General features: G+C 48.5%; 1 protein-coding gene across 8 annotated transcripts in view; it reads right to left on the bottom strand.

Moving 5' to 3' along the window:
* The window catches only part of MINK1 (misshapen like kinase 1), a 965,829-nt gene that overhangs the window by 221,200 nt on the left and 717,800 nt on the right, over nt 1-26,829 (bottom strand). For all 8 annotated transcript variants that reach the window (XM_085637899.1, XM_085637895.1, XM_085637897.1 and 5 more), the window contains one exon: nt 4,218-4,330. In XM_085637899.1, the coding sequence (XP_085494025.1) occupies nt 4,218-4,330 (113 nt within the window). The remainder of the gene's footprint in view (nt 1-4,217; nt 4,331-26,829) is intronic.

Genomic DNA, 26,829 nt, shown 5'->3' with positions numbered 1-26,829 from the left:
CCAAGGTTCTCCCCAGTGCTGAAAGAGACCTTCTGCCACCTCTGAGTGAAGACGCCATTCGTGATCCAACATGCACCTGCGGCTGAGTTAGTCCGCCCTGGCATTGAGGGTACCTGCCAGGTGTTGAACCACCAAGGAAATGCCTTGATGTTCCAGCCACGTCCAGAGATGTAGAGCCTCCTGACATAGGGTCCACGACCCCACCCCGCCCTGCTTGTTGCAGTACCACATAGCGGTGGTGTTGTCCGTGAACACCTGCACTACTCTCTCCTTGACAGAGGGAAGGAATGCTTTCAGTGTAAGTAGGATCGCCCTGAGCTCCAAAAGGTTGATATGGACCTTGGACTCCACCGGAGACCAGCGGCCTCTGATCTCCGCCTCTCCCATGTGGCCGCCCCATCCCAGAAGGGACGCATCCGTCACTACTGTGTGCTCCAGTTGGGGAAGGGAGAGGGATCTGCCGCTGACACACTGCAAGTCCTGTGCAGTGCCATTTGAGATCTGGACATAGTCGGACAGGTTTCCCCGATGCTGCGTCCACTGGAACTTAAGGTCCCTCTGCAGAGCCCCTATATGCCATCTGGCATGATAGATCAGCAGGATACAGGAGGCCATGAGGCCCAGCAGCCTTAGGGTCTTCCTGACCAAAACCCAGGACCAGGGCCGAAAGATCGGAATCATAGCCCGAATGTCCCGGACTCGCTGTTCGGGAGGATAAACCAGAAACTGTGCCGTATCCAGAACCGCTCCGATGAAGAGAAGCTTCTGAGAGGGAATCAGGTGCGACTTCGGCACGTTGATGGAAAACCCCAGCAAATGCAGGAGGTTGGCCGTAGTCTGGAGGTGGGAGACGACTGCCTGGGGCATGCCCGCCTTCAACAGCCAGTCGTCGAGATAAGGGAAGACTGAAACCCCTGACCTGTACAGATGAGCTGCGACCACCGCCATCACTTTCATGAACACCCGAGGGGCGCTGGTAAGACCGAAAGGGAGCACGGTGAACTGAAAGTGCTCGTGGCCTACCGTGAACCATAGGTAACGCCGGTTGGCAGGCAGGATGGGGATATGAAAATAAGCCTCCTGCAAGTCCAACGCTACTAGCCAGTCTTGCGGGTCTAGGGCAGACAAGACCTGAGCAAGCATGAGCATCTTGAACTTCTCCTTCCGGAGGAAGCGATTGACGTTCCGGAGGTCTAAGATAGGGCGCAGACCTTTGTCCTTCTTTGGAACCAAGACGTAGTGGGAGTAACAACCATGACCTACTACTGGTGTCGGAACACGCTCGATGGCCCCCTTGGCCAAGAGGGCCACAACTTCTTGCTGGAGAAGTATCAAGTGATCCCCTGATATGCGGTGGCATGGCTGGAGGGGTAGACTCGAAGGGGAGGCAGTAGCCCCTTCGGACTATCGGCAGAACCCACCTGTCCGAAGAGATGGTGCGCCAGTGGGGGAGGTGATGGCGAATCCTGCCACCCACTGGCGTCTGGAGAGCCTGAAACACCGGACTAGGAAGGTTTTGAGGCGGTGGTGGCAGGGGCGGTGGTGGATTGACCCGCCCACTGGCCTCGGGACTCACCACAGCGAGCACCACGACCGCAGCTGCTCTGAGACTGCGGCTGCGCTGGCCGGCGGTTTTGAAAGGAACGCGCTTGGGTGCCTCGACCCTGACCTTAAAAGGAACGACAAGCAGACCCCGAGGGGGTGCGTGTGGTGGGGAGACCCATGGACTGGGCCATAGCCCGAGAGTCCTTAAAGCGTTCCAGGCTGCTATCCGCCTTGTCACCAAAGAGGCGTGTGCCATCAAATGGCATGTCCAACAAAGTGTTCTGGACATCCCCGGAGAAGCCAGTAGTTCTGAGCCAAGCGTAACGGCGTAGCGCCACCGCTGTGGAAAGTGCCCTGCCGAGGGAATCGGCCATGTCAAGTCCACAACGGATAGTGAATTTAGCAGCATCTCTTCCTTCGGTAATGGCCTGGGAGAGCACCGCCCGAGCTTCCACAGGGCACTGAGGCAGCATTTGTGCCACGGTGTCCCACAGAGAATGTGAATAGCGGCCCAACAGGCACGCAGTATTCACCGCCCGCAACCCGGAACTGGCGGAAGTGAAAATCTTTTTCCCAAACTGCTCCAGTTTCTTAGATTTCTTGTCCGGAGGAGCAGAAGGGAATGCGCTCGGCGAGACAGAAGCCTGGACAACCAGACTCTGAGGCGTCGGCTGTTATGTGAGAAAGCTGGGGGTGCCGGGCGATGGCGGCGTGCAACACCCTTATCTACAGGAACCCCTGTGTTAGGTTTGTTCCAGGTGCTCAACAGGGTGTCAGTAAGTGCGTCGTTGAAGGGCAGCAGCGGCTCCACAGAGGAGGACGCTGGCTGCAGCACCTCGGTCAGGAGATTGGTCTTGATAGGCACAGAAGGGAGCTCGAGGTTAAGAGCCTCAGCCGCCCTACGCAACACCACAGAAAAAGTCCCAACCTCCTCCGTAGCCACGGAAGAAGGGGACAGTGTACCAGGGTGTGGAGAGAAATCCAGATCGCCTGGACCATACATATCACCCTCCCACTCTGGTTCATCCTCGCATTGAGCTGCGAGAGGGTCCTCAGACCCCTCCCAGTACTCCCCTTCGTCCACCGGCTGTTGAAGAGGCCGGTAAGGACAAGGTGCCCAGAAAAATGGGATAAACTCCCCACCTGGAATGGGAATCGGGGGGTAATAGACCAATCCAGGTCCGACGCAGTCCGGCGCCGTTCCCGACGCCGGAGGCGGCGCCGCAGGGTATCATGCCGGCGTAGCCGGGGCCAAAGGCGGCACGGGGGCAGAACCACCTCACGGGTCCACAAAGCCCTGTGGAGGATTCCGACGTGGGAAACAAACGGCGCATGGGCGACAGGAATACCTGTATTTCTTCCTGCGTCGCGTGCGGAGACGGGAAAGGTGGGTAGGCCGCAGGCAACGATGGAGGCTCCACTGGAGCCACGGGGGAGTGACCTCCCGCCCCCCTCCACCGCGTCCCATGACCGATGAGGCGTAGACTAAGAGCGACGTCCCTTCTTTGACTTTTTATGGCGCCTTGACTTACCTGTCCCGATTCCGACGAGCGATGGTGTCGGCTCTGCGACCGGTCTCTCGACCTCCCACGGGAGAGGGACCTCGATCGACGCGGAACCGAGTGCAGGGCCTCCAACAACTTTAGGGAACGCACCCTCAAAGCATTCTGTGCCATGGCCCGACAATCGGGGCACACCTCAGGGTCATGGGTGTGCCCCAAACAGAAGAGACACACGTCGTGCGGGTCCGCCACCGACATGTTCTGACGACAGGCCCTACAGGACTTAAACCTGGGCCTCCCTACTACACCAGGAGTCGAGTACTCGACAAAACAAGAGAAACAAGTTCTCAAAAACCAAGTAAAGTAATAACTAGGAGCACCGCTCTTTCTCGGATCTGCGCTTGCTGTCACGGAAAAAGAAATAGCTAATGTAGCGCGTAGGCACGTCTAAGTAGCTCCGACGACATCATCTCGGCGGCTACGATGCCAGCGACTTACGCGGAGCCGCACGACGACGCCTACCGATGCGCAGAGGTACTGCTGGCGAAATCTTTCTGAATCCAGTCTGACGCCTGGGGACATTCTAAGGTAAGGAATCTATCACTAACGTGTCTCTTTCAGATGCTTCTGTATATAAACAGGATTCTGAATACTTTATAAAGATGTTACGACAACGTGAACTCAAAATATAACTACTAGTTCATACATTGGGTGCACAAAAGGATACAGGTCAAGTCTGTGGAGTCGCCTGAATAGAAATAAATACAACTACCTGAATATCAGATCAGACTCTGGATTGGGCGACTCCATCAGAGGCTGTCAACTGGGACAGCAGAGCTATTTAAGCACTGCCTGGCTGTCTATTGGCAATTCAGGAGATTTCACAATTGGTTCATGCTTCTTAAACACCGAATGATTCGTACAAATGCAATCACTCGGCAGGCAACAGGAGCTATTCGACTATCAGCATCAGATGCACAGAGGAGCAAAGCAAACAGAGATACTGAGTAGATCAGCTCTGCCGGACCAATCAGCAGAGCACAATAGAGGGTAGGGTCTATGTTTTTGCCAGGACCACCGGCAGAACAAAATCTCCACTGTACGTCAACACAGAGAGCTCCAATGGGGCAGTGAGAACGAGGTATTTCTTACTTGCAGGGTGAGACTCACCTCCTATTCTGTTGCGCTCCAGTGATCCCGCCTGCGGAAGGCTAGGGAGTCCAGACTGTAGTAGGCTGTCCGACCTCTCCCAGCCAGGATCGCTCCGCCGAAGATCAGGATTACTGCAGAAAAGGAGAAAGCAAGTGACAATCATGCACGCTATCATTCAATAACACTGGACAAGAATTCGCAATTATTCCCACTGAATCCAAATGAGCCATCACGTGGACACAGACTGAGACTTGCACTTCAACATTAATAATGCTGCGGATCAGAAGACTGAGGTGTAGAGAGGTTACCAGTGTTGGACTGCACTAAGCCACTAGCGTCAGAACAGTCTCCAGAGTGTAACACGACTAACAAAAATAAACCAGCTGATATATGACAGAATGACAAAATCTCCACAAAGGACCAGTCTATTGACGAAAATAAGCAAAATTAACTAAAGCAAACCAACCTTTGAACGAGAAAGCAAAACTAATAACAGGATGGTCTATGTTTGAAAATGAGGAACAGAATCCAGTGACAGAAATTAAAATTAGCAAGAAATAACCTAGTCAAGTAGGTTCTCCCCTTATCACTGTGGTACTTGATAAGTACAGGTTAACTGTCACATATTGACATGGCCTCAATGGGTGATGCGAGGCCGCTTCTGATGCTCTATGTCCTAAGAGCGACCAGTGGGAATGTTTAGTCTCAAAAGGGGCAACAGTTGTTTGATACGGCCTTATAAGAAGTACTCGCACGGCTCTCTAGATCTGTCCAAATACAACTTATTAGCGTGCCCAGTGCCTTGCAACAATTACCATAGGTGAAATCCAAACCAGCTCTCATTTCACCAGCCAGTGATGATTTCTAATGCCCCAGTGAGGTATAAACAGGGGTGTTAGGATACTAGATAGCATCAAGTGACGAAATGACGCTGCCTGTAAGACATGTGACTGGCTACAAAGTTTAGATTAAATCTACAGACCATGTGTGACATGCCTAGATTTCCAAGTCCTAGCTATGCCTCCCACACCACATCTTATGTGAGGTGCTGGGCTGATCATGGGGTAGGAAGCCACAACATCATGCATCATAGCTCATCAAGGGTCTTCAAGCAGCTTCAGGATAGCGCCTCACGTATAGACTTGAAGGTTGAGTCGATACCGCATAATGTGCTTTAAACACAATGGGCATGAATTACCCAAAACAAAATGTGATTATATTCTGGTTAAGTGGTGCCAGAGAAGAGACTGTGAGAAGTTGGCCTGGTATATGCTGTCCACAAATTAAAGTGGGCACCGTGTACCAGTCCGAACGACCTTTATGGTGACTAGGATAAAGATAACCTTTATGAAAGCTATCCTAGTGGTAGCTATGGAGAGCCACCTTCAGGCTTAATCTTGAAGGAATGTAAAAGCAGCTTGTTTTACCAGGTCACAACCTCCTAAGTAATCAAATGAAAGGAGAACCACACAAGTGTTATATAATATATATATATTTATTACTAAACACTCTCTACTAATCTCTGTACGAGAACAGAGCACAAAGCACACAATACTTAATCAATAGAACAACAGTAAATAGCAAAATACACAGCGGTCTCCAGGGGGAGACCGAACCATGTACTAAATAAATGGTATAACAACAACGACTTCACTAGACACAGTGCTTAGAGCACGTAGAATCGCTGGGACCCCAAGGAACCCCCTAAAGGAGTGACACAGGGAGGCCACGGAGGACAGGTGCAGTGTGGGAACACAGATGAGAGGTCCGTACAACTCTATGGGAAAGTCGAGGTTGAATAATTACAGTTTAAGGACACTTCAGAGAGGACTTCTGTGGAAATATGGATTTTTCTGGTCAGTTATGTCCCCTATCTTGGACTCCAACGGTTCTATGTGCATGTTACAAGTACATGTATGTTCCCTCCAGTTCCAGTTATGAAGACGCAAATACATGTGCGTCCACCGTTAACATGTCCTCTTTCAGATCCGCCATGAATGGGCCGGATATTCCATTCCTAAGTACAAAAGGCCACCGCCTTTATATGGTTCACTTATGCCATTTTTACAGTCCAGGCAAGTAGGCCCTGATTCTGTCATCAAGCTTTCCTTGCTTTCTGTCTCTGAAGCTCCAGTCCGAGCCTGCATCTGTGACCATGAACTTTGTCTCATTCCCTGCGCGGCTCACGATGCCTGACATCAGCTTGCTGCCTGCCAAGAACTGTATTTCACCTTCGAAATTATCTGCTCCGATCCCTGCCCAATGCATTCCTGTCTAGTAGTTTAAGTAAACATTCTGCCAGCTACCGAGCAAAGGCCCGGCTTCTCTGTCTTTATGCAAGTAATTCATAGCCCTGTTACTATGAAAGATTCCTGCCCTCGCATCTAGTGTAGACACTTAGACGCTTGTACACGCACTAACAGTCAGTATAGTCAGTATAGAATAAGATTCTACTCCAAGAAGGCCTCTCTTTTGGATAACATAGTTCTTTAAACATAGGATGTTAGATAAGATTTGGGATTAGGTTGACTTGACCCTCCAGACATCTGTCGCCGCATGTAGAGCTAAATGTCAAGTCCCCTTCACCCCCTAGCTGCACGTCAATCACACGTCATGCTGCTGCGCGCGCATTTCTGCCAAGTATTTCTGCTGACATTGCGAAATTATTTCATAGATCCACCCATATGTGACATCACAACCAATGACGTTTTCTTGTTACTCCCAATTACGCCTCCTTCAGCTACGCATGTGAAATGTTATCTTTACTACCAATTGTTACGCCTCTCACATTTGCTTCACTGTAATGCCTATTGTATAAAAGTGATTAATTATCAATAATGTATGTACTTCACTTCCTGAACCTCCGTGGTGATGGAACTTGGAGGCCACGATTTCGAAATCGTCCATTAGAATAAAGCCCATTCCGAACCTCTAATACCACGGATTCTGCCTCTTATTTACTGAGCTATTTTTATTATGTTCTGTATCAAATTAAGTCCCGGTAATTAAATTATTTACCACACTTCAAGCAAACCCTTTGGAACATAGAAGGTTCGAAGGCCAGCACCCTTGTCTTACCTATCTCAGAGGAGTCTGTGCTTAGGGGTCAAGTGGTGATGGAAACCATCGTCGTTTTCAATGGCGTGATGCAAAGAAGTGCTGCTGCCGGGAAGATGAAAAGTGTCCAGTGGAATCCAAGCCTGGATCCGAGGTGAGAAGAACCTGAAAGCAGAGGGGACAGAGTCTGGGTAACTTTAGGGGGACCAGGGGCTCGATAGACGAATGCCCACCGATGTCGGGTGCTTCAGGTGTGAAGATAGGATGCTTAACTCTGCAGCCACGGGGACCAGGAGACGTTGACGACGACCAAATTCCGGAGGTGAGCTGTCCCACGAAGGATGTTGAGTGCTGAGGGGGTCAGTGACCGGATTGAACACCAACAAGCCTTGGCAAAGGCAACCCACGCAGGCAGAGGAAACAAGTTACGGTGAGGACCAGCAAGGTCCTGGGGACTCTCTAAGCTTTGGGGAGTCAGGTCACATCTGGAGCAACCAGGGAAGACCAAGGAAATTCAAAGTGACCCTTGCTAGGACCCACAGGCCAACGGACCCGGGATCGCGAAGGGACCTCGAGCTGAATCACAAAGAACCAGCCCACAGAGCACTCGTGGAGTGGAGATCTATGATCTTCGGTGGAAATACTGCTCGGGGTCGGGACTACACGTAGTCCAATGCACAGCCTTAGGGATCACCAAAAAGCATACGCTGCTGCAAAAGTACACGGTGCACAGGGGTTCAGGTTGCACGGTCCCCATGAGGGATACTGGTCCCAGGATGGCTGAGAGAGCAGATCGACCTCAGAGACGCTCAGGAACCCACCTCCTGTGTTGCAGAAATCTTCAGAGTCCTCAGGAGCTCGGGAGAGGCAAACCGGTCAGATGCATTTAGGTGCCTGCTGCTGCAGGAGAGTAACTTCTTTACTCCAAGGGAGATTCTTCTGTCGTCCAGCAAAGTGTAGACCGTCGAAGTACTTGGTTTCTGCTTGCAGAGTTTAGTCCAGGTAAAACCAAAATCCTGTAGTCAAGTTTCCTACTTTATACACAAGGAAGGGGTTGGACTAACTCTGGGGAGCCACCTAGGGGAGGGTCAGGACAGAGGGGTGGCTACACCCATGTCCTTTGTCCAGTTTCACACCAGAGCAGGAGCAAATGGCTCCTGCAACCGGTTTGAGCTGGACTACGCACAGGGACGCCAAATGTGCCCACAGTGCAGACTTTCTGGCACTCTAGGAGTGCACCCACCCAGCCCCAATACACTTAAGACTGTCTGGGAGGTGGTCACACCTCCCTGTGACAGGAAACCTATTGCCAGGCCTTCCTCTGCTTGACCTTGGCTCAGCAGCAGGAGGGCAGACTTGTGTCTGTAGCTGGCAGCATCCATTTTGTGATGCCCAGGTCGAGAAAACTGGTACCGGGTGTACCGGTGTTTCGCATATGTCCCTCTAGAAGGGCGGAATCATACTTCCCCCGCCAGTTACTGGCGGAGAGGTATGATTCCAAGGTGTTTGACACCAAACACGACATGTTTCTAAGCTGCTGTTTTAAAGTTAGCATTAACCGCAAGGTTATAATGCACTTAAATATATATGGTTGGCTGCATCACAGACAACCCGTGAAAATACGTTGCGAAGGCTGCAGATGGGTTCTGCTCATGCAGGGGCACCCTCTCACATAAAACCCAGCACCCTGCCTTCAGGATTGATAAGGCCTGCCGTAGGGGTGACTGATAGGTTTATATGTGCAGTTATTTAGAATAGATATAGGTAACCTATTTCTAAGTAAGGGGTGCATGCACCACTTTACACAGGCTGCAGTAGTAGACCTGTGGTGTCATTTTGAATGGTCTCTCAGGGGTGGCACAATACATGCTTCAGCCCCTGGGAGGCCTCTGGGGTACCTATGCCCTGGGTACATGGTGTACCATATACTAGGGACTGATTAGGGTACCCCAGTATCCAATCTGGAGAGTACCTAAAGTACTTGCAATCAATTTAGAGGAGAAAGCAGATAGACTGGGGTCCTGAATAGCAGAATCCCAGTCAGTCTAAGTCGAAAACAGTGATACAGCAGCAAAAAGTGGGGGTAACTATAAGAAGCAGATCCTACTCTCCTACACCCCTCCCCCCAAAACGCAAGGACATTAAACTAACCTTGACCAGTTGCGTCTTCATGTTCTAAGTGGAAATATCTTGAGAGTCCATCTGCATTTGCATTGTTACTCCCAGGTCTATGTTCCACTGTATTGTCCATCCGCTGTAAGGAAATGGACCACCTCAAAAGTTTGGAGTCTTCATCCTTCATCAGTTTTAGCCATAAGAAGGGCTTATGATCTGTCTGAACAATGAAGTGAGTGCCAAAAAAGTATGGCCTCAGCTTCTTTAAGGCCCAAACCACAGTGACCCTCTTTATTCAGTTGTGATAACACGCCCCTACCCCCAACTCAGATACATCCGTTTGAACAATAAATTGTTTGGAATAGTCAAGACTTTGCAGAATGAGAGCAGTGCACATGGCCTGCTTCAGGTCATCAAATGCCTTTTGACAGCTAGCTGTCCACTGAACTTTCTCAGGCATTCTTTTGGAAGTTAAGTCATTCAAAGGGGTCACTATAGATCCATATCCTTTGACAAACCTCCTGTAATACCCAGTCAGGCCCAAGAAAGCTCTGACCTGTGTGGGTAGTTGGAGCAACCGGGTCCATGATGGTCTGGATTTTGATCTGCAATGGTTGAACCTGACTTCCACCCACAAGGTGGCCTTTGTATACAACCTTGCTCTGCCCTATCTGGCACTTAGTGGCCTTGATAGTGAGGCCTGCTTTTTGCAGAGCCCCTAAAACATTTCTCAGGTGGACCAGGTGATCCTCCCAGGTGGAGCTAAATACAGCAATATCATCTAGATAAGCTGCACTATAGGCTTCCAGCCCTGTAAGGACTTTGTTCACCAACCTTTGAAAAGTGGCAGGTGCATTCTTCAAGCCAAAGGGCATCACCACAAATTGGTAGTGCCCACTAGGGGTTGAAAATGCTGTTTTTGGGGGTGTGCAACAAACGCCCACACTAAAGGAATGGAGGACATGTTTGGACCTATACATGGTTGCAGAACAGGTGACGTACAAAGCTTGGGGCTGCCCGCGGAAATTTGAGAAAGTATGGACACCATGGATGAAATATTATGGCTTAGAGTTGGAGGGGGAAGCAGAGAATTAGGGTTTATTATCCGGGAAGGCGGAGGGAAGAACCCAGAATGAGGTAACTTATGACCCATTTGGCGTTGTACAGGAAATGTGTGCGTTTGATGTCATGATCTATGTACAATTTGACATCTCATGTCCCTCAAAGTATAGCCTGTAGTGGATGTGTATTATGAACACTGGCCGACTGAAATTGCTCTACAACTAATCATGTCAAGTACTCATATTATATATATGTTTTTTCATTGTCAAAATAAAATTAAAAAGATATTAAAAAGAAAATGCTGTTTTTGGCTTTGCATCCTCAGCTAGTCTGATTTGCCAGTAGCCAGATGTCAGGTCAAATGTGCTCTGAAACTTGGCTGAGGCCAAAGTATCTATAAGCTCACCTGCCCTGGGTATTGGATGGGTTTTAGTCCTAGTGACTGCATTGATACCCCTGTAGTCAACACACAACCTCATCTCTCTCTTACCACCCTGGGTGTGAGGTTTTGGTACCAAGACTACTGGACTAGCCCAAAGGCTATCTGAGGGCTCAATTACTCCCAAGCTCCAACATTTTCTGGACTTCAGTCCTGATACAGTCCCTGACATGGTCAGGTTGCCTGTAAATCTTATTTTTAACAGGCAGACTGTCAACTGTGTCCACTTCATGAGTGCACCAGGTAGACTGACTTGGAGTCAGTGAAAACATATGTCTGAACTGATTCAGGACTTGCCTACAATCAGTCTGCTGCTGGTCAGTGAGGCTGCCTGCCAAGGCTACACCATCAACTGAACCATCATCAGAGTTCTGTGAGAGCAGGTCAGGGAGTGGATCACTCTCTTCCTCCTGTCCCTCATCAGTAGCCTTGAGCAAGCACATGTCTGCCCTGTCAACATATGGTTTGAGCCTGTTCACATGGAGCACCCTATGGGGGCTCCTGGGAGTTCCAAGGTCCCCCAGGTAGGTAACCTCTGCCTTTTCCTCAATGATTGTATGAGGGCCACTCCACTTGTCTTGGAGGGCTGCTGAGGCCACAGGCTCCAGCACCCATACTGTCTGTCCTGGCTGATAAACAGTCAAAACAGCCTTTTGGTCATGCCAGGCCTTTTGCAATTCATGGCTAGCCTCGAGGTTTTTGGATGCTTTCTTCATGTATTCAGCCATCATGGAGCGGAGACCAAGTACATAGACCACAATATCCTGTTTAAGGGGTTTGAGAGTTAACTCCCATCCATCCTTCACTAGACATAAAGGATCCCTAACTGGATGTCCAAACAGAAGTTCAAAAGGGTTGTAACCAACCACCTTCAGAGGAACCTCTCTGTAGGCAAAGAGAAGGCAGGGCAAAAGGATGGCCCATCTACGCCTGAGCTTTTCAGGGAGACCTTTAATCATACCCTTGCATGATAGACTGACTGGGATCCTGCTATTCAGAACCCCAGTCTAAGTCGAAAACAGTGATACATCAGCAAAAAGTGGGGGTAACTATAAGAAGCAGATCCTACCCTCCTACAGAGACATAGAAAATGTTTCACAAAGAAGAAATGCAAAGAATCAAATATAAATATTTTGTAACAAGCATGTATAAAAGAGAGTACGAGGGCACCATCAACGAGATGTCTTGTGCACAAGGCATTCATTAAAACAGATATTAGTAAACATTAATTCTGCATTCAATATTAGAAAGCTCTATTCAGTAGCTCACATATAAATCCTTTCAAATTCAAATTTACTTATTTCAATATGAACAAATCTGAAGAAAAAATCTAACGCGTGTATATATTTAAAAAAAGAGATTTACATTCACTAAGTATTTCAAAGGGTACAAAAAGGTAAAAAGAATTCCATAAAATAGCACAACGCAACCAGAAGTTTTGAATATTTTGTTGTTACAAACACCTCATTGTTGCAGTTGTGAACACCTTTTCCAAACAATCACAGGAGAATGTGACCGATTAAACAGACAGCATACCCTTAAATCAAATAATACAAAAAATAGGTGTAGATGACAACGTTTCGGTCTATGTATTGTAAGCATCCGTTAGACCATCTTCAGGACATTTAAGAATCAACTGATGAATGACCCTTAGGGATTTATAAAGCAATATTTAAACTTGGTTATGTCATCCGCGATCAGAGGAAGTGGTAACTCAATAGCCACCCACTTGTACCAGCAATAAATGCAGGTCAATCCAGAATAAAGACCCTTCCTATGGTCATTTTTACAGCCCTCTTGTGCCAGAAACGCATTAGTCTGAAACCTGATGGGGCACAGTTCACATGACGTACCGTTGGCGCTGCAGTCGGCGTCTGTGAAGAGCCAGCTGTACGTCATGTGAACTGTGCCCCATCAGGATTCAGACTAATGCGTTTACACCAGAGTTAGATTTTTTCTTCAGATTTGTTAATATTGAAATAAGCAAATTTGAATTTGAAAGGATTTAAGTGTGAGCTCCTGGATAGAGCTTGCAAACATTAAATGCAGAATTAATCTTTACAAATATGTGTTTTAATAAATCCCTTGTAGGCACACTTACTTGCAAATACTTTGATTGCTCAAGCCTCCAAGGGTTTATTGGGTTTCCCACTCTTCCTTTTATTAATTATACACAAGGCAGCTTTCACTTAGACCCCAAATGACCGATGACCCAGTTCCATTGCCTGGTGCCCAAACACTGCAGGTTTGTGCAGCCATGGGATCAGACAAACAAGTTACATGCCTTACCTAAAGCCATTTCTGGTAGACACTATATCTGACCACAGATTCCCCACCTTTAGAATATCCTCCGGTGCCAGACTAGATCTGGAGATATTGTAGCAGTGCTCCCACGTGCTGGGAGGTAGTGTTGTGCGGCTCTGTGTTGACAGCATACACTGCACGAAGCGATGAAGCGGAAACACATATAAGCACCATCCCCACACACTGATGTCCTTTTCATCAATTGTCTACTTCAGCACCCTCAGACACAGAGCATCGAACATTTTACCAGAACACTTTGCCGCATTCGCACATGGGCCTTTTTTTACTTGTTAAAGAGGCCACTCCATGAAATGGGGAGGGCCAGTAATAAATATGTGGTTAGAGTATCCACAAGAATTACCATTACAAAAGGTAGGTGACTTTTTCTGATAGCTCATTCTAACTGCATTTTCCTAAGCTCAAAATTGGATATAGCAATACCATCCACGGTGGGGTGCCTGGGGAGTGGACTCATTTCAAAATTTCCTGCAGAACTTGTTTGGCAAAGTGGCTTTCCAATCGGCCAAAACTGTTACGGTAGCACTGCCTCCTAAATGTATGTACAGATGTCCACAATGCAGCCTGGCAGATGTCTACAACAGTGTACCTTTCGCATTAGTATTTTGACGGCCGTGGCCCGGGTGAAGAGGACCTCCAGGCCTTCAAGGAGTTGTTTCGTGGCGAATGAATAGCAGATTTTGATACAGAGAACTATCCACCTTTACAGGTCCTCTTTTACATTGCCCTTTGTTTGGGAAAGTCCAACAAAGAGCTGATCATCTCAGCACAACGGTCTTTGGTGCAGTCGATGTGAAGCTTTGAGCCATCTTAGTGTAAGGCTGATAACGTCTTTCCTCCTCTTTTGAGGCATAAAGCAGAGCAAAAAGGACAGGAGAGTAATTGATCAGACACTGTGGAATGGAGTCGCAACCTTCAGTAGGAAGGCCGCCCAAGGATCTCAGTGGCAATCTATCGAGAAGAGAAGGTCCTGTAGGGCGGCTGCAGGTCACTTGTGTGACATGTTGATGTAATTGCAATAAGGAAGATGTTTTGTTAGTGTCAAGAATCGTAAGGAACAGCTCTGCATAGGCTCAAAGGGTGCACACATGCAAGAAACATCAAGAACAAGTTCAGGTTCTAATATGGCATAATTAGCAGCTTTGGGATGGGGTGGGCGAGCAGGGATATCAGAGAAGCACAGGTCAAACCTTTAACAAAATGCATAATAACGAGAGACTTATACAATAATGGTTAATCAGGGAAACACAAAAAGGCTGGCAAATAACCCTTCCCTGTGCCCACCACAAGTTTTTGCTGGGCGAACAAAAGAACCAACAAAATACCATCTGAAAGTTTGGCTTGAAAGGAGTCAGTGTTGCAGGCCCTGCACCAGGCAACAAATTTGTCCCAGCGCCTAGTGTAGATGGACTTTGTGGAAGGGCGCGCGGCTGCGAGGATGATATCAACCAGCTCAGTCAGTAAGTCAAAAGCATTCAATTGCCACCACCTAATCTCCATGCATGGAGCTGTAGGTTGTGGAGACTCAGATGTAGGGCCCTGCGATGTTGCTGAGACAGGACGCCCCCCTGAAGACTTAGACTGACTGAAAGGCAAATTCTCAGGCTCAGAAGGTGTGGGCACTACACACTCCTGACCCATTGTTGGCCGAATAAGATGACTTGTGTCCAGTTGGTCTTGATCTTCCTCGGAAGTCAAGGCAGGACAGGTAGCAGGAAAGTGTCCTTCATTCCATTCCAGTCAGAAGGCACGCCCTTGCGAATGCCTTGGAGGAAATTCCAGCATTCAAAATTGACGCCTCAAGGTTCTCGATGGTGGTAGATAGATCTAGCCAAGTTTAAGATGCCTGGCCAGATAGGCCTTTTATTCCGCCGGGCATTTCCACAGGGGGCTAGAGCCCTTGAAAGTCCTGGGCCACTCCTGGTGGCTCTGTTACTTTCCCAAGCTCCCTAAGGCTCATTGCAGCAGGCGGGGGAGGCTTCAATAGAGAAGAGAAAGGGAGGAGTAAAGGTATAGAGAAAGTGATCAGAGAGGGAGAAGAGAACGAGGGCATAGAGAATGGATGGATGAAAAGCAAGAGATTGCACAAGGAGAGGAAGAGAGCAGGCTGGTTTCAGCATTTTTATCAGGGCTGCCTTTGGTTCCCCCAGTCCGGCCCTGACTTTGACACCTTGGGATGGTGACGTCTGTCATGGTCTGCCAGACAACGTTATTCAGTTTTCTTTCTGCGATATTCTGGGACCTGCTAAGGTATTAGCTATGAGGAAGATGTCCTGCTGGTCCATCCACCTCCTGAAGCGTGGAGCTTCCTGACATAGGATACCAGACGCCACTATGCCCTGTTGTTGTAGCACCACATGGCATTCATGTTGTCTTTGAGGACTTACAACATCCTTCCCATGAGGGATGGAATGAATGCCTTCAGGGTTAGATAGATCACCCAAAGCTACAAGAGGCTGATATAGAGCTGGCTCTCAGAAGGGGACTAGAGGCCACTGATCTACACCTCTCCCCAGGTGACCCCCTCTGGCCCATCAATGATGCATCTGTCACAACTGTGAACTCTGGGTAGGGGAGGAAGAGTGGCCTGCCTCAGGTCAGGTTGGTATTCGTGACCCACCATTGCAGATCCTGAACAGTCTCCTGCAAAACCTGGATGGAGTTGGAGAGGCAGCCCTGATGCTAGGCCCACTGAAACCTGATATTTTACTGCAGTGCCCACATATGCCACCTTCTGTGTGCAAAGAGGAGGATGAACGTGGCCAGGAGTCTTAGAAGCCTCACAGTCATGCTCACTAGGACCCAGGATTTAGCCTGAAACATAGGGATCATATTCTGATTGGTCCAGACTCGCTGTGACAGTGGAAAGACCCTGAATCTCACTGCGCCCAGAACAGCTCTAATGAAGGGGATCTTCTGCGTAGGGGACATGTGGGACTGCAGCTCATTGATGGAAAACCCCAAAGAAGTCAGGATCTTGGGCGTCATCTGGAAGTGGTTTAAGACTCATTGTGGTGAACCAGTCTTGAGCAGCCAGTCCTTGTAGTATGCAAACACGTACCCCTGGCCATCACTTTCTTGAATACCTGTGGGACCAAGGTAAGGTTGAAGGGAGGCACTGCAAATTGAAAGTGTTCCGACGACACCCTAAACCACAGAGAACACCTGTGTGACTGCAGGACGTGTATATGGAAATACACATCCTGCAAGTCCAGGGACACCATCCAACCTCCTAGGTACAGAGCTCGGAGGAGCTGAACCAATGAGAACATTTAGAACTTGCCCTACATCAGAAAGGCGTAAGTGGGCTGAGGTCCAAGATAGGCCCGAAACCTGCGCCTCCCCTGTCGGAGTCTGGCATCCACTTGATGCCATCTTTGGGCAATAGAAGAATGACTCTCTCCATCCGGATTGTGAATGTGCCGCTGAAAGTCAATCTGGTACAAGATGGGGTGGGAAATAAATGAGAGGCAGGGCATAGCCACAATGACCAATTTGTAGGGTCCACCTCTCATACGTGATGGATCTCCAGCCAGCTGGAAAAGGCCCTTTTCTGCCTCTGTCCAGCCAGGCATTGGCCTCTGAGGGCAACAAGGCAGTTTACCAGCCACTGCTGTAGAGGAGGAAGAGTTGGATGACTGCTGCAACCCTGCTGGTATGAACGGTTTCACTGTTGCCACACCCTCACTTGCGTCAGTACAGGCTGGGAAGGCTGGAACTGTCTGTAAGCTAGCCCCTGAGAGCAGCCCCTCAACGTCCTGTATTGGTGTGGAAATTGCTTGGCTGGCCATAATGATGCCATAGTCTGAGCTGTGGTGCAACTGCCTTTAAATCATTCTAGTGTCAAGTCAGCCTTTTCAAAAAAATAGTTTGAAGCAGTCAAAGGGCATGACCATTAAGGATGCTCGCACATCTCCTGAAAACCCGGCTAACCTCACCCAGGAATGCCACCTGAGCACAACTCAATAGCTCTGCCTTGGCAATCAGTAGGGTCCAGTCCAGCTCGGAGCATATACTTTGCAGCATCCTAACCATCATGTAGTGCTAGGTTTAAAGAGGCCCAAAGGTCCTCGGGAACAGCTGGCAGGGTACTGCTTGTCATATCCCAAATTGCGTAGATGTACTTTGCCAGGAGACAAACTGCGAGACAGATCTGAACCAAAAATCTCTTTTCAAAGGCGTCAACATTTTACATTCTCTTTCGGAAGGATTGGTCTGAAAGGAACCGTGATTTACCTTACTTTTAGATGCCTAAACTATCTGGATTTTCTGTGTAGGATGTTTGGTTAGTATGTCCAGCTCTCCGGGAGCTGTTCTATATCACCTGACGGGAGGACATGAGCCAGGCTTGGATGAAGCCACCATCAAGGTGTCAGTAAGAACTTCATTGAAGGGCAGTAATAGCTCAGATGAAGCCGGCCCTGGGTGAAGCATCTCAGTCAATACATTCACCCTTGCTTCACTGGTGGGCAATTGCAAGTCTAGAGCTGGCCCCTAACAGCACTGCAAACCCGGCCGGCCCTTCCGTCTATCGGTGGCCAGGTAGCAAGTCTAGCTCTATTTCAGTTGATGTGTCTAGTCCACTGGCATTTTGGAGGTTTAAATACAGGGAGTCTTGAGTATCTCCTACCCGTGATCATCAGCGTCCTGAGGGACATAATCCAAAGATAGCCTCAAACCACTTACAGTTATGTCTTGGATTAGAGTCTGGCTGTGCAACAACTGTTGCCCATCTGTGATCTTGTAGCGCAATCTGGGTCTGGAGTGGCTGTTAGTTCAAGGTCAGGACCAGATCTTGGGATGGCTCAGGTGGTTTGGTTTCAGCACAGGTAAGGAAGGAACTGATGTGGACCTTAGCACCAGTGTAGAAGTGAGGACTGGAGTCACTATGGGCCTCAGTTGCTGGTCCCAGCTGAATTGTGACTGGAGACCTGTGCAGATCTGTGTTGCTTGAAGGTGTACGAGAGGGAGCTGAAATGGCATTAAACATCTGCAGCATAGCCGCTTTCAAAGCTGCTATATAGCATGGGGTTGAAGATGGCCTGAGAAATTTGTGGACTGCTGGAGCTAGTTGAGGAACTGGTTGGATTGGGGTGACACCAGAGTGTGATCTTTATCTTAACGTCATCTCACCCTGCTAGACTTGGGCTGGCAGAATGAGTTAGAGAATAGCTTGACCTTCTTGCACTTAGGTCTAGACTAAACTTAAAAGAAGACTTCAACAGCAAAGTGGACCTTTCACTGGAGAAGCCTCATGACTAGGCCTGAAACTTGGAGTAGGATATGAGCTTCAACATCGACCTCTTCTTATGATCAGCGATGATAAGCTTCACTTCACAAATCTCCTTTGGGTACATAAGGGCACACTTGTTGCACAAAATCTGCTTCTTACAGTCTCAGCACAGTTTCAATCCGGTTGTTTTATTTCGTGGGGACATTGTTCCATAGCACACGGTTGCAGGAATTTAAAAGTCATCGTAAGATCAACAAAGTAGGGATCGGAGAGCCATATCTGCTTTGAAGGGCACAAAAAGAAAGTAACTGGGGTCAGTGCATAGGGTTGCCACTTATGTATGACAGCAGATCTACACAACGCCGTTTACTGGCGCATGGGAACACTGATACTATAATCTCCAGATCCAGTCTCACACCTCAGGATATTCCGAAGGTGGGGAATTGGTACTAAGGAGTCTCAATCAGAAGTAACTTCTTCATAAAGATCTATGAAGTGTCAATTTACAGCAACACATCCTGAGTGAGTGCCTCCCCGGAATCTTGTTGAAGGGTGGAGGAACAGTGGGGGAATGGAAAGTGCTCCAAACCCTACATCAATTTCTCTGTTATACAGTTGCTGGTTTTGATGTTTCTCCATGTGAGCCAACAATCGGCAGTGGGATGTGAGCAGTGGCTTGGCCTACCAAAGTTTCTTTTCCCTTCACTTCCATCTGCTGCAGTTTGACAAGTGTTGAATATTTGAAAATTGGGGCCATAGAACAAACGGCGACTTCCCCTTGAGGTCCTGATAATCCTGAAGTTGCTGGACCTCGTCAAGTAGGCCGCGGAGGCTGAATGTAGGAGTAGCACAACACATTGAATGGACTCGCACGACAGGCCCCCCAGATCCCAAAGGAGTCGATCACAGAGAGCCATAATGACGACAACCCGCCTGCCATCCTTCTCGATCCTTCCAGTGCGCCTTACACTGGTGTTTAATTAATAGCGCGAGTGACCTCTGCTGCATGCGGAGTTGTACTGAGGATTTGTATTTATTCATGTTATTTTGTTCTCTTAGGTCTGTCTTGCCAAAAGGTGCCCCACTATTATGATGTTTGGTTTTCCTTTATACTAATCAGGACACCACACACTGTAGATGGGAACATTTCTTTGATGGTCCTGATGAATTGATACATTGTATTAATTTCTTTGCTTTTTTAAAGTTCTTTTTATTGGCATTTGTATTAACATTACATACATAGGCACATTTGGTAATACTACTGGTGTGTAAATGTACAAGGCAGGAACACCCATTCGCGCCCCCAAGCGGGCTCCTGATCTCGGGGACCAGTGCGGGCGCGTGTCTTTACTCTTGCTAAGCTGCAGACAGGTGTCCGGGGTCAGCGTCTGGGCATGCCCTACCAGTGCGCATGGTGGTCACCGCGCCGCATGAGGGCCCTGTAGTGCGTCTGTTCCCCTGTGAGGTGTATCATCAAGTTATGGGGTGCAGCCATGAACTAACCTTCAACAAACTGGGGATATATAAACTGGGGGGGGTGCACTATGTCGCGGATGATGAGTAACAGTAGTCTTGTGCCTGGGAGCTGGACCGTCGCGTGGGATGATGTCGGGGGTTGCGCAGGTGCGGGAGGGGGGGAGGAGAGTTGGAGGAGGAGGGAGGGGGCGCCGGTGACCCCCTTTTTGGAGGCATGATAATGGAACAGGTGTTATCTACCTCTGCGCTGATGAATTGATACATGATCATTGTTGTGACAACCTAGGCAAGAAACATGTTGACCCACAATTTCTAGCACGAACTGAACATTACACCGGTGGTGTGCTAACCCAGTTTTTAACCGGGACGAGTAGACTCATCGATTAAGATTAATTCTGAGAATTACTTAGTGTCCCCTATTTAGTTTTTCTAACACTACCTACACACCTGACACTCATCTACACTGCACGGCCCCACACTCGCACCTCATCTTACGGTTTGGGAACAAAAGATCTCTGACAAAAAGCCCCTCATAGGCCTGATGAGGAGCAGGTTCTATGATGAAGCATTACACCCAGCCGGGTGTGTGAGGGCCGTAGTTCCAAAAGTGGGAGACTCTCATTCAATCTTTTACACATATAACTAGAACAACCAATCCTCTAGGACGATCTCTTTCAGTAGGAACTGCGTACATTTTTTGCATTTGAGATGTCCTAGGGGCTTGTATGCTGGACCTATGAGAGCCCCCAGTCCCCTTCTTTTAGTTTTGATAACAACAGAGAGGCGTCATGGCTGGATCCTGGACTCCTTTCTGCTTGAACCGACACAAGAGGTCCTGCTTGGAACTGCAACTTCAGTGCCTATATGCACAGTGAGCTGGGCGATTGTGGACCAACGCGGCCACTTAGGAATGCAAGTATCCTGATGCACAGACCTCCCCCAGGGCCCCGCCCTAACAATTGATCGCCAGAATCATGAAGACACACAAAATACTAAAATAATTTGTACCTATGAACAAGAGCCCTTCGACACTACCCGTATCATGTCCTTTCCCCACTCAACTATTCCAGCACCAAAGAAAATCACTGAGAGTGTAAAAAAATAAATTAAAAGAATGGTTATTATATATATGCTGCTGCCAAATGGGCATTAGGACCAGGAGTTATACCATATACTCAGTGTTCCGTTCAATTTAGTTGGCTGAATCAAAAATGAATGGGCCACATGTGGCAGGACCACATTGACACACTGTAGTGACAGATGTGAGAACCTCTTGAGTGCTACATGTTATGTTAAAAAACTTAGAGCGCTGCGTGGGTATACCCAAGGGTGTCTTGGCGCTAGCCTAGATAAAGAACATATGTGATAAAGGCAGAGATTACTGGTTGAAAAGCCAGGTTTTAAGGAGCTTTCTAAACATCTGAAGAAAGGAATGCAATCTAATGTGTATAGGCAAGAGCTTCCACTGTTTGTTTGCTTCGTCACGAAAGCTGCTTCCATCCCAGTTAGATCTTTTGTACCAGAAGGTCTTAGCTTTGTAGGCTCTCAATGATCTGAGATTTGTACTGGGAATGTACCAAGAAATGGCGTTTCTCGGAAATGCTGGTCCCAAATCGTGCAGGGCCTTATATGCAAGGCAAAGTACTATAAATTTAAACCAATTCCTAACAGTCAACCAGTGAAGATCTTTGATGGCTTGGGAAACTGAATGATGTTTGGGAAGGCCAAGAAGTATCCTGGCGGCTGCGTTCTGGGACTGGACACTAATGTTTCATCTTTCCTTCCACAGGCCTGTCAGGAATACGGGGATTCCATATGCTTCCATGGGGGTTATCACATCACTCCCTACAGAGTTGTGTTTGGGAAATGCAAAGCAGGGGGAACGCGCAATATGAAAGATAAGCAACAGTTGGCTTGTGATCAAGGCTTTCTCTCAATACCCAAGGCGAGAGACAGAGCCTTATTTTCATTCAATATAGGCTCTGCTGCCCTCTGCAGGTGCGCTCTGGGAGGCTAGCAAGGCATAGGATTCAAGCGGAGGTGATGGGCTATCGCCACAAAAAAGAAATGGTGCTGGTAATAGAGAACCATCGGCCGCACTCCTTGAAATAGAACGGATCTTCACCTTCACAGGTGTTGTGGACATGCTTTGTCGGTTAGAGACAGATAGAACCAAATCTGAAGCCAATGACCCGGTCAAGGCCAGACTGATCTGGATAGCGCCTCGATGCAGCGTGTATGAATGTGGCAATAAAGCAGGAAGAAAAGTAACTTACCTTTGAATATGCCTAAGTGCCAGACTGAATCCGGAAAAACAAGCTGCTTACTTTTGGAAATGATCTTTCTGATGGAAGCTCTATCCAACCGCAGATTCCTCACCTTGTGAATATTGCCCAGGCACCAGCCGGGATTTGGAAACTTCTAAGCAGTACACCTGCACACCAGGAGGTTATGTTGTGAGGCTCGGTGCCACTGTCATTCCGCTCAGAAAGTGGCAATTGGAGCAGAATGGAGCTGCCCCCCTTGCGTGCTGGCATCAGTGGCTTTCTTAGGCCGTCCACAGCCTAAAAGGGAGAGTCCATTGGCAGACTGGCATGGAACCAAGCACCCTGCAGGTCCTACGCCAGCCTCCAGGCTTCAGGGCAAACAGGACCTGGGCTAGCGTGAGAAGCCAGAACTTGCCCTTTCACAGAAAGGTTTTGAGAGGGAGAAGATCCAAACTAGGAGAAAGGCCTCCATCCTTATTTGGCACAAGGAAGTAGCAAAAGTAATAACCTATTACTACTTCTGAGGCAGGAACCCTATTCATGGCCTCTCTGGATAAAATGGCCTGCCCTTCCTGCTGCAAGATGACCAGATGGTCCTACGTCAGTCGCCCTGATGGTGGTGGAAGGTGCAGTACGTTGAAAGAAATGAGCAGTCATAGCCCCTAAAAAGAATTTGGAAGGCGCACCTGTCTTAAGTGATGGACAGCCTCCCATGGAAGAAATATCAGATAATGCCTCCGAAAGGGGGGGAGTGGGGGGGGGGATGTTGTGCTGGCAAGGACACAATATAGCGGTTTTGCAGCTGCTGATGGTGGTGAGCACGGGACTGAGCTTTGCGTTGTCCCTGCTGTCCAAGGCATCCTCTTTTAGAACTATGGCCTCGAAAGGCCTTTTGGGCAGGTGGAGGGGTCTGATATTGGCAAAAGTGAAAAAGTCTGACTATACTCATTGAGAGGGCTAAATTGTTTGTGGAATTGTCTGAGGGGGTAGAAAGACCCAAGGAATATGCTGTGGCCCTACTCTCCTTAAACCATCCAGGGTCAAAGCTTTTTCACCCAAGAGTCGAGAGGCATTAAACAGCATGTCCAACAAAGACATTTAGCCATCTCCACAGCCCGCAGACCTCAACCAGGTGTGGCACCAAAGTGCCACGCGGCACCCATTGCTCGACCTGAGCAGCTGCTTCTGTCCAAGCAGAAGATATTGTGAATAGCTTGAGTAAAGGATGCTGGTGGTGATCCAGAGCAGCCGGCAATAGCTGAGCCTCTGGGTCTCAAAGGGCATGGGGGTAGCAACCTAGAAGAAAGCTGGCATTCACTTGCTTCAGTGCAAGGTTCAGAGAGGAGAAAGGCCACTCCCGGAGTGCCTCGATCTGTTTTGACTCACAACTTTCCAGAAGGTGGCGCTGGCTCCTTTCCAACATCAGTTACAATGCAGATGTGAAATCACTGGGGCACACCGTACCCCCACGTAACCCTGACATCAGTCTGTCCTCTCTGGTGGTGGGTCTGAGGAGTGGTCAACTCAAACAATTGTGCAGCACAGAACAGGCAAAATCTCTATCCCTTCTCACGTCCCAGGACAAACAAAAACGTTTTGTGAAGAGAAGCTTATGCTGCTTCATGAGAAATCTCCGTCAAATGAACTCCCCTAGCTAGAGCCGAGAACAAAGCGTTGGATCTGGTGGAATGAGCATGGATTCCATCTAGTGCTTCCTTCTTAGCAAGGGCATAACAGATCCTAGGGTGAGGCTAATCCAATGATAAAGTGTCCATTCCAAACACGCCCCTCTTGTTACCATATACCCAATAAAGAGCTGGTTGTCAGACCTGAGCTCTTTTGTTCAGTCGATGGAGAAACTGACTGCCCTACGAGGGTGCATCAAATGTAACCTCGCCTACTCTTTGGTGTAATGGGCAGGAGGGAAAAAGAAAAAAATTTAATGGACTGACCCACATGAGATGGAATAACCAACCTGTGAAGGAAAGTCGTGCTAGTTCTGACATCTAGTTTTCTAGGAAGAAAGAGGTGAAGGATGGATGGACACGCTGCTCACTGACATCTTGCTGAAGTGATGGGCACCATAAACAGTCTTTACCGTCAAAAGACATGACAGAGCCCCCAATGGGAGCTGAATTAAGCTCCAACAGGTGAAAACAAGGGGGAAGATTGCACATGCAGTTAGCCCCTTGAAAAGTCTTAAAGCAGTCGAGCACCTGAACAAAGAGGGTTGATCCAGAAGAAAAACAAAAGCTGAGAGTATAGAAATGTAACCTTAAATTGTCTCCAGGCATGAAAATATAGGCTCAGGAGATTGGGGTACAGAACCTGCCCCCCTGACTGGGAGACAAGGTCTATTCTGAGGTAACTGGGAGAACCGAAGGAGGTCTCCATACCACACCCTCCTTGGCCAATCTGGAGTTATCAGAATGACTACGCCGGTCTTGGCGTAACTTTCTCAACACTCGAGAAATTAAGGGTATGGAAGAAATGCATAATGAAAAGGAAACTTCCACATCAACAGAAATGTATCCCCCCTCCCCCAAGGCTACCTGCAACAGAAACAGGAGAGCACATGATTATGGGCACTGCATATCCTTCTGAATGTCAAAGAGGTCCGCCTGTGGAGTGCCTCACACAACAAACATTTTTGTCCCATAATGGATGGAGATGTCACTCGTAATAAGACAGATGACCCCAACTAAGTTCATCTGCTCTGGTATTCCGGAAGCCTTTCATATGGTTGACAACCAGCCAGAGACCATGTACTTGGACCCACACCCAGAGTTTCAGAGCTTCACATACCACACTGCAGTCATACTGTCTGTTAGGATCTCGACAAATCCGCTGCATGGGGAAGGGTCTGGCGAATCACTCGCAGCTTGAGCAATTTGATGTGCACATCTTGCTCTTCCAAAGAGGCCTCTGATATTGAGCTTACGTCAGAAGCGCACCCCACTCCGGGGTGGAGGCGTCCATAACTACTGTGGCCACTGCAGGTGGAAATGCATCAGGTTCCCCTCTACCAACCACCAGAGAAAATCAGCAGTAGCATCTGGAGGATCCTGATGAAGTCTGTTAAATGTCCTCCATGTTGGAGCAGCTGTTGATGGAGGCGCCGCTGGAGAGCCCTCGTGTACGCGAGTGACCGGTAGGATACGGGAAGCCGTAGCACTATCATGATAAACAGTGCCAGGAAGAGAACTTCAGCTCCCTCCTCAAACTTTCAAATCACATCCCAAATGTACAGGATTCTCTAGGGAGGAAGCTCTGAGAGGACATTATGTGTGACTTGGGCAGGTTGAAGGAAAAGCCCAAGTTGAACAGGAGGGATGCTGTGGCTTTTAGGTGGTCTGAGATCAGCCATGGTGAGTCCACTCCTGCAGTAACCCTGAAACATTCCAGTCTCACAGCTGAAGTCCAGGGCTGGGGACACTATTCCCAGGGATCAGGCGGTTGATCTGCACACCTTGAATCTTAACAGGAATAAATCAGCTTTTACCTGAAGAGGCAAGAACTGTTAAATGACATGTCAACACGATGCGACTAATTGCAGGCAGAAAAGCCAGCGGACCGAAACGATGCATGTCTCCTTAGGGCCACTAAAAATCCCATGGCCATGACTACCAAATCCACTGTGTTCAGGTCTCCCCATATAATCTTTCTGGAAGGCATTTTGCCCATCCTTAACAACCTGCGTGAATTGTCAGATAGGCTTGGCAACACCGCGCTTACTATTTCCGACAGTGAGTGGATGTACCTTGCCAGCAGGCACATATCATTCATGGAACACAAGACCAGCCTCTCAGCAGAGAACACCTCTTTGCTATGGTTTCCAGTTTGTTAAACTCTGTCTGGAGGCGTAGTGGGAAATGTTCCTGGATTTTGCTTGGAGCAAAAGGAAGCTTGTTCCACAAAGCATACAGGTGAAGGGAAAGTAGACAAGAAATGTGGATCTCCTATAGCCAGCTTATATCAGTGGGCTACCAACCTGTTCATGTCTGGGGCAGATGTTGGCTTGTCCCGAACTGGTTTGACTGGCTTGTGAACGGTATCATTGAATGGCAGCTGTGGTTCAATGCTGCCAATGTGGGCGCTTACACTTCTGTTAAGATGGTTGATTTTGCCTCTACTGTAGGGAGTGGTAATTCCAGGACCTCAGCTGCCAAAGGTCTTGGCTCTAAGAGGCATTTAATTTCTGTTTTTGGGGAGGCATCAAGACCACTGGCATTTTGGAGCGCCAAATAGTATGCCGTGTCAGAGGGTGCTGTGTCAGCAAAATAGCCACCTCACTAGTTTTGCAATCATCATACTGAACTATTCCTGTCATCTGAATATGGTTGGAATACGATATGAAAAAGTCATCCGTTATCTGCCAGTACTTTTGCCTTGATTTCAGTCCAGATTGGGTTTATCCTTGTACCTAGCTTCACCAGCCAATCTTTTGTCCCTACCTTATAGATTTAGTTAGGATAGCCTTTGTTTTCGGGGTCTGCTCATGAGGAGTGGCTGGTGCCGGTGATGGCTCTGGTGTCACTGACGGGACCCCTGGTGGTGGTGCAGCTCCCGCCAGCATAGGTGGCGTGCCTTGTGGAAGGCTTCTGGGCTCAAAAGGCACGGAGGCTAAATCTGCCGGCGGTATATCGACCAGAAGCCTTA

Source organism: Triturus cristatus, chromosome 12 (genome assembly GCF_964204655.1).
Source record: "Triturus cristatus chromosome 12, aTriCri1.1, whole genome shotgun sequence".
In the NCBI taxonomy this organism is placed as follows: Eukaryota; Metazoa; Chordata; class Amphibia; order Caudata; family Salamandridae; genus Triturus; species Triturus cristatus.
This window is presented reverse-complemented; position numbering and strand designations above follow the sequence as displayed.